This window comes from Mustela lutreola, chromosome 7 (assembly GCF_030435805.1).
Source record: "Mustela lutreola isolate mMusLut2 chromosome 7, mMusLut2.pri, whole genome shotgun sequence".
Taxonomy (NCBI): domain Eukaryota; kingdom Metazoa; phylum Chordata; class Mammalia; order Carnivora; family Mustelidae; genus Mustela; species Mustela lutreola.
This window is the reverse complement of record NC_081296.1, coordinates 36,378,060-36,390,500: the sequence shown is the minus strand read 5'-3', so window position 1 is coordinate 36,390,500 and position 12,441 is coordinate 36,378,060. Positions and strand designations below refer to the sequence as shown.

The window sequence follows — 12,441 nt, the reverse complement described above, 5'->3', positions numbered from 1 at the left end:
CCCCAAGAGAAAATCTGTTTCCCACCCTAGTGGGAGCTTTTAGTTCCTGCCCTTGTTAAGAGAACGGTGGTCTGTGGGTAGTGACCAAGGACTAAAGCAAATGTAAGAACCTCAGCAGGGAACTCTGGGACCTTGGCTAGTTCATTCCTTGACTCTGACTCACCCTGTCAGTTCCACATGGAGTAGCACAGAAAACTTCAAGGCCTAGGCCTTGGCCTGGGGACTATCTACTTTCCAAGTTGTGGGCCAAGTGGGATGGGACCTAAGACAATACAGGGAAGGGGCAGCAGCTTGAAAGAAGAGACTTTGAAAACAAGCTTAAAACTAGGGATTGGGAGTCAGAGCTGACCCACCAAAGAAGGGCCTGATGGTTCCTCTATAGGAACTCACATTGTCCATCAAAGAACTAGCCCCTTAAAGAGTTGGAAGGTCTGTGGTAGTATCATCTGATGAAGCTGCTTCTTTTACAAAAAGGAAGCTAGGAGTTGGCTTGGGTTGAGTGGTGAGACCTCAAAACTACTAAAGAGCTCAGTTACTCTAGGAAGGCTTTCTTCCTGTCCCACTTCCCCCCAGGTCTCTGATCTGTGAGTTTCTGTGTGCATGTCTGCTTTTAAGAGTCTCATCTCCCTCAAGCTACAAAGCTAAATAGTCCAGTCTCCCAAGAATTGGTCCCAATCTGTCATTTACCTGCATATGTGGTGACATGGAGATTGACAGTGGTAGGCCTCCTACACTGAGGGTGTCAGGGCACACTACTGCAGGAGTGCCATCCTAGCTGACAGGGACAGGCACGATGAAGGGACCAATGCTAGAGACAATAAGTTAGATGAAAAAAATAGCACTCAAATGGGAAAAAGCCTGAGTTGGCCCACAGTGCTCTTCCCTGCCCCCCTGCCCAAACACTTTTTCTTTATCTTACGTTCTCAGCTATATAGTCCACCATTTGATAGTGGATTCTCTTGCTTTATTCACCAACCTCCTGTGTGAGAGTCTTGACTTCCTGAACAGATCTAGGCTCTTTCTTGGTCTTCCCCTTTCTTTCCCTCTTCAAACACCTAGCTCAGGTAGGCTCACATTTTGAGAAGTCACTCTTCACAATGGTAAAAGCTACAAGTAAACTATGGCAGTAGGGGAAAGCTATTGATCCCTTGCTCTCAGATTTAGGAAACATCCGTTTGTTAACCTTCCTTAGAGTCAGGAACACAAACTAAGACAGTGTTTCTGGCCTGGCTCATCCTGTCACTCAACCACCTACCAGGCAGGACCCAGGAATCTGCGCTTTTATGGAGCTCTTAGAAGTCATAACCTCACCAATCCTCAAATGTGCAACTCATGTATAACTTCTGAATTTGCAGAACACTTTGGTTACAGCCTCTTCAAACAAAAGACAGTTCAAGGCCAACTCCTCCAGATCTCTTATCATTAATCTCGTTTCCTCCACATTTTCCCAAACCCCTCTAATTTCTCAGATTTCGCTGTTCACCTCTTATGCTTGCTTGCTCCCAACAGAACATACTCATCCAGGGAAAGGGTTGGCTTAATCTTTTGTTCTACACTTCGGCTCTTGATTAAAGTAAAAAGCTCGAAAAATCTGTTGGGAGATCAGGAGATGGATCCTTAGAGATAATCTAGTATAAGAGTTAACAACAGATGGTTTCAAATCAGATGACTGGGGTTCTTGATTGGTTAATTAAAATTTTTCTGTACCTCAGTTTTGTTTGTTTGTTTTATCAATACCTACCTCAAAAAATTGTTCTGAGGGTGGTGAGTAGTATCTAGAAAGCACTTTGAACAGTTTGTGGAACAGAATTAAGGACCCAGTAGACATTAGCTATCACTTTTATTTAAAAACACCCCAATATTTGCACACTCTCCAGGCCAGAACTGCCCCAACTGGGCAGGCTGTCACTGGTCAACAGGGAGTAGCTACATGGCATGGGGCATGGTGCTACATGGACAAAGCTTCTGGTTCCATTCTGAGAGAGAGATGCAAATGAATGACTCAAGATCTTCCCACAAAGACCAGTGTACCCCTATGTACGGTGTTTCCTACAAGAATGATCCCTTTGGTACTCTGCAGACCTCAGGATCCTACATCAGGAGGTCCTACCTGGGAGTACCAGTCACCAACTCTGTCACCCTATATGCAGCATGGGCTCAGGATCAACTACCTGGAATTTAGAAACAGCTCATACTCTGAAAGGAGAGCTAAAAAAAATTCTCTCTGGTTTCCAAGGACAAAACACTACCCTGATCTTTGAAAGAGAGCAACACAGTGAAGAGGCCACCAGCAAACCAACCTGAGCTCCAGTTCTACAGCAAATCACTATAATCTTCCAAACCTTACATTCCACATCTATATAGAAATAGAAGGGAGTGAACATACGAATCTCGCTCAATTATTTTCAGGTTTGAATGAGGTAATGGGGGGGAAAAGCACCAAGCACAGAGACTGGCACCCAGCAAGCCCTCAACTGGTGGTTTCCTTTGCCTGCCCAGAGTTAGGGCTGTGGTCTATGGATAAAGCAAATGGCTCTTAGAACTGAAAGTCTCAGATACCTAGGTCCCTCCCTGCCTCCCCAACCCTCCCAGATCAGCTCTTGGACCCCCTTCTCACCTTCCCGGCCCAGAATGCTACTAAACTGATGAAGCTAAAAGGGTTTGATCATGTTGGTATATTTATATGTAAATACAAAACTGTATCGCTATAAGATATTGATATGAACATTTACAATTATTTTCTGAATCTGACTCAGTCCATTGATGTTAAATACAAAATGAAAAGATTGTAAAAATAAGAATATATACATTCAAAGAGCTTATTATTACAGTATAAAATTATTGAGGTCTGATCAGCTGCCAACCTCATCTGGGATAGAAGGTTTAGGGGTTCCTGGGATTTTCTTGGGAATGTGGAACACTGGGGACTCTTGATTCCATCCCTGGCACATCAGGCTGGGCAGGCTGGGAGCAGACAGGGACAGGATGGGTGAAGAGGGGGCAAACAGTGATTGCAGGCAACTGCCCTAGCCAACCAGGGGTTAAGCATTATATTGACACAGAGCCCACTCAGCCTAAGCTCCAGGTTAGGCTGCTAGGCAGGAGGAGATGGGCATTTAAGTGGACAGGGCCAAGTTACATAAGAAAAGGAACTTTCTAGGAGAATAAACTGGGGCCCCAGTTCATTCTCCTAAGGAGGGATTCTCATAGTAGTTTTCTCTCTCTCACACCTGGGCTCCCTCTCCTTTCTTCTAAGACTTCGTACCAATTGCTCTTGGCTCTGACTGCTCATCTTTACTCCCAGACCCCAAGCTCCAAGGGACAGAAAGAGTGAAGAGGGGTCTGGAGTCACAGTGGAGGTCTAGTCCTCAAATTGGCAAAGTAAACAGAGTAAAATCATTAGATAAGGTAATTCATGCTGAGTTAAACCAGTGTCACCACAAATCAGAATTCTCAGCTCCAATATCCTGGAAAGAGATAAGTCATTATGTAAGAATGAGGGCCTGTGGCAGGAGCATGAGGGGTGAATATATGTGTGTATCCTCTTTACCACTCTGGCATCTGACAAGAGACATGTTCCCCAGCCCCAGCTCATCCAGGATAAACAGTAGGGTCCAAGAAGCAAAGAGTCCTGAACTGCAACACGGAGCCCCAGGAAAGTCTACAAAGGAGTATCTCTGTGTATATGTATTTATAGAATACCACCATATTATCACATACAATATATATTATATACACACATACATATGGACCCATACACATAAGTGCATGCGCACACGCGCATACACACACACATACACACAGAATGACAGAAAAGACTGGAATACACGCCCTATGTATAAACGTGCTTGGCACTCGGGACGTTCTCTAGAGTATGTAACTTGGTCAAGCTCTCTGGGAAGGAAGGTGGATGCTCACCAAACCTCCCCATCAAATCCTAGCAAAGGGAAGGAATGGGAAAGAGACCTTGAGAAGGGGAACGGCACTGGGAAAGGGGGGAGGGAGTTTCCTTCCCCACTTACCTCGGGGCCCCTGGCAAAAACCAATAGCCACAATTTGGTTTTAATAAGGCACAGTTCGATAGCAGGTGCTGGGAATTAAGAACACATTGCTGCTGGACCCTTCTAGTGGCAATTTCACCACAACTATCTAGCCAAAGGGAAAGGCTGCCTTGCGTGCATGAGTGCGCCAGGAGACACGAGGAAGAGGTTGGTCCATTGCTTCAGCATAACTGATGGCAACCTATAGGCTCAGCGGTGTCCAGGGTAGTTTAAGGAAGGCTGGCCAGCACGTAGGAGGATCGTGGGACAGTTACTGACCCTCCATGGCCAGGAGGTTGTGACTGGAGGGCACCATGCCCTCCCTCTCTGCAAACTCCAGGATTGCCTTGTAGCAAAAATAGTACTGCTCAGGGGTCTGGATGCTGAAGGCCCTCTGGGTCCTCATGCGGGACACCGTCTGGAACACGTTAAGGGTGCCAAGCTCCTCCAGCTGTGCCAGGCAGATGTCCAGTGAGCAGAAGGTACCTGAAGGAAGGAAAGAAGTGGTCATAACTGGTCTGTCTCTCCTGTCTATCCTTCCCTCTACCAAATGAGACAGGCTGGATGAATGAATTCAAGGGCAAGGTGCCTCACGGTACATAGCCAGGTGGCCTTAGACCTGAAAGGATTCAAGGAGGGGGTCACTTTGGAGTGTTAGGGGTCCAGAGGAATGAGAAGCCTCTTGACTAAAGACAGTACTGCAGGTAATAGGAAGAGAAGGTGGGAAGGTGACATAGTAGAACTACCTGCTTCAATCTTAGACAAGACAGAATGACAGCATTCCTACACCTGGGCCCTAATTTTTCAGAGACTCCACAACTCTTCCACAAAGACCTAACAGAAACCTATTCTTTCTGACTTTCTCCTAAAGTGACCTCTGAACTACAAAGACCAGCAATCCCTGCAATGCACATCCCTTAAGGTAAAAGCTGCTAACTAGCTCTGGAATGACAGCACAGCTCCAGGGTGGGGATCTCTTTAAGGAGGGGGATGAGAAGGAAGCAATAGACCAGCTGAGCTCTCTGAACATCCAGGTGACAGTGATGGGGCCAGAAGATAATCATGCTGATGGGATGTGTAAAGCATCAAGCCCTAGTGGCCCTGGCCTCTGAAGTATATATTTTGGCTAGCATAGCTGGTGCCGGGGATACCAAAAGGACATTAAAGAGGAATTTTTCATGGCAGTTCACTACTGATAGATCAAATTCTCACAAATTAGCATCTAAGAGCTTTGTTATTTCTCTCCCATCTTTACTACCCCTGGATGCTCTGTAAGCTGCCATGTCATCAGGTATATTACCTGTCCTGCCTATGCCTGCGCTGCAGTGGACGACAATGGGTGGCTCAGGGCACTGCCCTTTGGAGCGCGCTCCCATGCTGCTGACAGCCAGCCTCTGCTGCTTCCTGACTACTCTCAAGAAGTCGATGAGAGAAGCTGCCGAGGAAGGGACACCATAATCTGGCCAGCTCAGGAACTGAAAGTGGGTCACCTGGCGTTTCTGCCGCTCCTTGGATGAGAAAAGAAGCAAAAGTTAATGAGGTCATTTCAGCTTACCCCTGACTACATTTGGCTTTTCTAGTTTCCCAATTCCCTGGTATCCTCACCAAGGTTCCTGCCTACCACCCTCAACTTTCTCCACAATTGCTTTTCCACAAGCCTAAAGGAAAGGCTAACTCTCTGAAGAGGACAGAATTCCCTATGTAGGACCCAGATTTCTTTTAAGTTTTGTTCCTAAGTAATGCCATTGTTGTGCTGAGACAACATGGGTATATTTGCTCTGAGCTGAATATCCATATCCTGTTCCCAGGAAAAAGAAATTAACTTATAAGCTGCCTGGATTTCTGCCTATTCCCTCTGGAAATTTCCTTTACCATAAAAGTTCTCCCCCAGCTTAAAAACCTCCCCCAGCTAAAAATAGAAACTGGGATTTACCTCTATGTTGTGAATTTCTAGCGTTGTTTTTTTGTAATGGTTCATGTTCTCCACGCCTAGATTGGTCACCGTGAGGAAGCCAAATTTGATCCGAGAGTCTCTTTCTAATGGCCAGTACTGGCCACACTTTCTCCTGCCACCCTCCTCAAACCTGAAGACAACACAGAGCAAGGTAAGCCTTCCATCCTTCCTTTCCACAGCAGAAAGCTATGATCTGCTGTACCCCAAAGAGCAATGTCATCTCTTGCATAGCTTCTAACTTACACCTTTGCTTCTTGGCAGAAAACGTGGGAAACCTTCATTCTAAACAGAGGTAGCAACAGCTAACGTTCTTGCATATACTCATTTAGCAGACATTTATTGGGTGCCTGTTATACCATTTGGTGCCTTTCCTGATACCTCTTGCTATTCCTCATATATCCAGGATAAATACTGGGTGGACAAAAAAAGAGAGCAGAGAAAATACGGTAAGCCAGATGAAACTCCCTGCCCTGTATCTCAGCCACCGTTCATTCTCTTCCCCAATAGGGGCACTTGGCTGAGAGAAGTAGGAAAGGCCCAGCTCCTGGGAGGCTAGCAGGAGGTTTATGTGAAGGCCTAAAATCCACCTCACTACCCTTTTAAAACAAAACAAAACAAAACAAAACAAATTTTTTTAAGATTTTTATTTATTTACTTGACAGAGATTACAGCAGGCAGAGGCAGGCAGAGAGGGAGGGGGAAGCAGACCCCCAGCTGAACAGAGAGCCCGATGAAGGGCTTGATCCCAGGACCCTGGGATCATGACCTGAGTCAAAGGCAGAGGCTTTAACCCACTGAGCAACCCAGGCGCCCCCTCACTGCCCTGTAGTGGCTTGAATGCTCCAAGGTGGTATTTCTTGTACTACCACCTCTCCGAAGCAAAGGTGGTTGTGACTGTGCCATGAGAAAGGGAACTGAGCAAAGATTTTCATTAACATTTTTCTCCTCATCTGAAATAGGTTCTAATTATCATAATGATAATGATGATACTAATGAATTTGTAATTCCTCAAGTTTTGGCAGATATGTAGACCAAAATTTCAAAAGGATTCCTTTCATCAAGAGCTTCCTGCCTGACCAACTATGTTTCATCTCTCTTTTTACAATTCTTTTACAGGTGGAAATACGAATGAGCAGAAAAACTGCCAAAAGTAGTAGGGAAGGAGAGAATAAAGGGGAACTGGTAATTTAGAAGCCAGGAAGACTGCTGCCCTTTGGAAGTAGGGAGCAGGTTAAAAGTGAATTGCCCCACGTTTGCTTACACTTCATTTAGTGGATAAGGCCAGGACCTCAGAATAGCCTATAACTGGCACAAGGTCACCAGAGCCAGGGATTAAAATTTTGAAAAGTTAGATCAAAACTGTGACAAGTTAGATCTATCAATTCCCACCATACCCTGGCTTTGTTAATTCTGGGTCAACTAAGACAAAGCTAAAACATCTCATGCCATGGCTTTCCTAATCCTCATTGTTCTATGAGCTAAACTCCCCTCTTGAATCTCCGATGTTTGGGAACAGGGTGGAGGCAGAATGCAGAGGGAGGAAAGGGGAAGAACTCACCGGGTGGTCATGACGATCACCAGGACTTTTTGCTCCCATACCATGAGCCAGAAATCACGATAGGTATTCTCCAAAGGGCCTGGAATGGAAGGATAAGACAAGGAACATTACCCTGGAAGCCCTTCTTTCCTTCTCAGGAATTTCTAGGTTTTTTCTTTATCTTTTTATTTTTTTTTTCAAAGATTTATCTTATTTATTTTATTATTTATTTTTTTTTTTTTTTAAAGATTTTTTTTATTTATTTGACAGACAGAGATCACAAGTAGGCAGAGAGACAGTCAGAGTGAGGAGGAAGCAGGCTCACCGCTGAGCAGAGAGCCGGATGGGGCTCGATCCCAGGACCCTGGGATCATGACCTGAGCAGAAGGCAGAGGCCTCAACCCACTGAGCCACCCAGGCGCCCCTATCTTATTTATTTTACAGAGGGAGAGAATGCATGGGGGAGGGGCAGAAGGAGAGGGAGAGATAAATTTTTTTTTTTTAAAGATTTTATTTATTTGACAGAGAGAGAGAGAGATCACAAGTAGGCAGAGAGGCAGGCAGGGGCGGGGGTCGGTGGGGAAAAGCAGGCTCCCTGCGGAGCACAGAGCCCGACTGGGGCTCGATCCCAGGACCCTGGGATCATGACCTGAGCCGAAGGCGAGGCTTTAACCCACTGAGCCACCCCAGGCACCCAATGGGTTTTTTATTTTTAAAGATATTTAATCATTTATCTGACAGAGATCACAAGTAGGCAGAGAGGCAGGCAGAGATAGAGGAGGAAGCAGGCTCCCTGCTGAGCAGAGAGCCTGATGTGGGGCTTGATCCCAGGACCCTGAGATCATGATCTGAGCCAAAGGCAGAGGCTTAACCCACTGAGCCACTCAGGCGCCCCAGGAATTGCTGGGTTTTTTCCCTCAACTAATAACTCCAAAACACAGAGGCTAGCTTCCCTGCTCTTCTTGGGGCATCCCTGCTATTCAGGGTGGTCCGTGAACCACCAGCACCAGCATTGTATGAGAGAGTATTAGAAATTAGAAATCTACGGGCTCCTGGGTGGCTCAGCTGGTTAAAGCCTCTGCCTTCGGCTCGGGTCATGATCTCAGGGTTCTGGGATCAAGTCCCACATCGGGCTCTCTGCTCAGGGAGCCTGCTTCCTCCTCTCTCTCTCTGCCTGCCTCTCTGCCTACTTGTGACCTCTGTCAAATAAAGAAATAAAATCTTTTTTTGAAAGAAAGAAAGAAATGTGCAATCTGCATTTTAACAAGATCCCAAGTGAAGCTGTAGGTTAAGTTACAGTTTGAGAAATACTGTTATGTGCCTTCCCAAGAGTCTTTTTTTTTTTTTAAAGATTTTATTTATTTATCAGAGGGGGGGGGGGAGTGAGCACAGGCAGACAGAATGGCAGGCAGAGGGAGAAGCAGGCTCCCAGCCGAGCAAGGAGCCCGATGTGGGACTCAATCCCAGGACGACGGGATCATGACCTGAGCCGAAGGCAGCTGCTCAACCAACTGAGCCACCCAGGCGTCCCCCTTCCCAAGAGTCTTACCATCAGGGTTTGAACTGGCACGTACACACAGACAGTGTCAACTGTGTACATGCCTCTAGCTGTTTCCATCTCCCTAAAGCCTTATCATCATCAGTAGCCTACTGAACCAATCCCCTTCCATGTCCTGTCATGGGTCTCCTTAGGCCCAACATGCTTGCGAATCAATCTCTTTCTTCAAAATTAGCCTTCTCTCTCTCCTTTCCCATCTCTGTTTAAAAAAGTATTGACATTCTTAAATCACTCAGTCTTAAAAAGTTGCAGTCAACTCTGACTTCCCATTTCCTTTATCTTCCAGAAGCAGTCACTAAGTTCTAGAGACTTTTTTTTGTCTTTGGATTCTTTTTGGCTTTTATCATGCCGTCCCGACCCAACTTCAAAGCCACAAGGACCACACATCATCTTTTGTCTGAGTTACTGTAGTACTGTTTTGGTTTATTTTTCTGAATAGGACTCCTCTTCCAGTCTATTCTGGATACCCCTGCCAGCTGAATCTTTCTAAAAATTTGCTTCATCACAGGGGTGCCTGGGTGGCTCAGTTGGTTAAGCATTGACTCTCAGTTTTGGCTCTGGTCATGATCTCAAGGTTGTGAGGTCAAACCCCCTTTCTAATACTCAGTGTAGAGACTGCTTAAGAGTCTCTCTCTTCCTGGAGTGCCTGGGTGGCTCAGTGGGCTAAATCCTCTGCCTTCCACTCAGGTCATGACCCTAGGTTCCTGGGATTAAGCCCCACATCAGGCTCTCAGCTCAGCGGGGAGCCTGCCTCCCCCGCTCTCTCTGCTGACTTGTGATCTCTGTCTGTCCAATAAATAAAATCTTTAAAAAAAAAAAAAAGTCTCTCTCTTCCTCTTCTGTCCCTTCCCTGTTCTGTCTCTCTCTCTCTCTCTCTCAAAAATAAATAAATAAATAGAAACAAATTAAAAATAAAAAACTTGCTTCATCACAACATAGACAGCTCTTGATGACACAGCTGGATCCAAACAGCTTAACCAGGGGTGCCTGGGTAGCTCAGTAGGTTGAGCCTCTGCCTTCAGCTCAGGACATGATCTCAGGGTCCTGGGATCAAGCCCCCGCATCCAGCTCTCTGCACAGCGGGGAGCCTGCTTCCCCCACCCCACCCCAACCCCTGCCTCTCTGCCTGCCTCTCTGCTGACTTGTGATCTCCCTTTATCAAATAAATAAATAAAATCTTAAAACAAAAACCCCCAGCTTAACCATTTAATGTATGGGTCTTATATGAATCACTTTAGTTTGTAAGAAAAATCTCATCTCAGCAAACATGGTGCCGAGGGTAATAGCCACATTGTCGAGTTCTCCTTTTAGAGTTAGAACCTTCACAGGGGGACGCCTGGGTGGCTCAGTTGGTTAAGCAGCTGCCTTTGGCTCAGGTCATGATCCCAGTGTCCTGGGATCGAGTCCCACATCGGGCTCCTTGCTCGGCAGGGAGCCTGCTTCTCCCTCTGCCTCTGCCTGCCATTCTGTCTGCCTGTGCTTGCTCGCTCTCCCTCTCTCTCTCTCTGACAAATAAATAAAAAAATAAAATCTTAAAAAAAAAAAAAAAAAAAAAGAACCTTTACAGGGCTGGGCACTCAGGGGAAACTCTGAACATACTTGTGGGCCAACAATTCCCTTTAAATCAAGGAAGTAACAACTTGGGATAATTCCCTGTACTTTCCCAGTCCTTCTTCCTCCTCTGCTTTCAGAGAAGAAGGGCAGTATCAAGGGTTGATTTTGTCCTGGAAGTCTGCTGGTTTTACTACCATTTTTGCTAAAGCCTTTTAGTAGCATTAATATTTTATCACACTAGAATTCCCTCTTGCAGAAATGAACACTGCCAAAAGCATGTGAGGTTTCGGAAGCAAGCTAAATGTCTACCAAGAGAGGGCTGTTAAATTACGGCATATCCATGGTTGAAGTAGTTCATAAAGGTGATGTTGTAAGATCTATTATTTTTGCTCTAGAAAGGTATTCACAAGATACCATCAAATGAAATTTTGTTCACTTGTTACCTTTTTAGGTAACAAGTAGATAGAATCCATCTTGTTAGATATTTTATATGTCTACATCTATTTGTACAGAAAACAGTTTGGGGGCACCTGGGTGGCTCAGTGGGTTAAAGCCTCTGCCTTCGGCTCAGGTCATGATCTCACAGTCCTGGGATGGAGCCCCTGCACTGGGCTCTGTGCTCAGCAGGGAGCCTGCTTCCCCTCCTCTCTCTATGCCTGCCTCTCTGGCTACTTGTGATCTCTGCCTATCAAATAAATACATAAAAAAAGAAAGAAAGAAAGAGAGAAAGGGAGGGAGGGAGGAAGGAAGAAAGAAGGAAAATGGTTTGGAAGGAGACACTATAGAATGTTAACATTATCTCTGGGTCTCAGGGTTATGAGTGAATTTCATTTCTATCTTTTAAATTTTCTACAATGCACTTACATTACCATAGTATGCATGTGAAGAAGATAGTGAGAACTCCCTTTCCATATCACTGATCCCAGCCTTGTCCACATCCTACTATCCTGCACCACAGCAGCACCTCTATGCTTTATTTTCCACCTGCAAATCACTGGCAAAAATGCTGTTGCCTGGGGCGCCTGGGTGGCTCAGTGGGTTGGGCCGCTGCCTTCGGCTCAGGTCAGGATCTCAGGGTCCTGGGATCAAGTCCCGCATCGGGCTCTCTGCTCAGCAGGGAGCCTGCTTCCCTCTCTCTCTCTGCCTGCCTCTCCAACTACTTGTGATTTCTCTCTGTCAAATAAATAAATAAAATCTTTAAAAAAAAAAAATGCTGTTGCCAATCAGAGCACCTAACAACCCAGATCCCACTCAGACTCGGGCTTGGCAAAGAGGGGTCATAATTTCTTCCAAGGCACAAGAGAGATTTAGAAGAGAATGCTGCACTTCCCAGATTACTCTTTAACAGTCAACTTTTCTAAAGAACTCAAGTTAGTGGTTTATGCTGACATGGGCACAACAATCCTTTGGCTTGGCTTACAAGGACTTCTGAATCAGACACACTCTCAAATCCTGGCTCTGCCACTTACTAGCGGTGTGATCCAAGATCGCCAAACCTCTTTGGGTTTGTTCATGGGTTAATAAATCCTCTTTGCAGAGTCTGTAATAATTAGATGAAGATTATAAGCCTGATATATAATAGATACTCTCAATAGATAACAGATATTATTAGTAGAAATGTATTATAAGAATCAAAATACTGAATATAGCCAAGAAAGTTAGCCAAGGAAATCAAATTAGCCTTTTCCACATCACAGGACCCCATCTTCCAGTCCTAAAAGAGTACTGATACTGTCAAAATGTCTCTCTCGGGGGACCTGGGTGGCTCAGTGGGTTAAAGTCTCTGCCTTCGGGGGGC

At 45.6% G+C, this 12,441-nt stretch overlaps 1 protein-coding gene across 1 annotated transcript in view; it reads right to left on the bottom strand.

The window, feature by feature from the left end:
• Nucleotides 1-1,821: 1,821 nt before the first annotated feature.
• Nucleotides 1,822-12,441, bottom strand: part of PTPN9 (protein tyrosine phosphatase non-receptor type 9) — an 84,837-nt gene continuing 74,217 nt past the window's right edge. The window contains exons 10-13 of the mRNA XM_059180333.1: nucleotides 7,553-7,631; nucleotides 5,974-6,124; nucleotides 5,341-5,548; nucleotides 1,822-4,526 (exon numbers count right to left, since the gene is read on the bottom strand). Coding sequence (XP_059036316.1) covers nucleotides 4,312-4,526; nucleotides 5,341-5,548; nucleotides 5,974-6,124; nucleotides 7,553-7,631 — 653 coding nt within the window. The 3' untranslated portion in view covers nucleotides 1,822-4,311. The remainder of the gene's footprint in view (nucleotides 4,527-5,340; nucleotides 5,549-5,973; nucleotides 6,125-7,552; nucleotides 7,632-12,441) is intronic.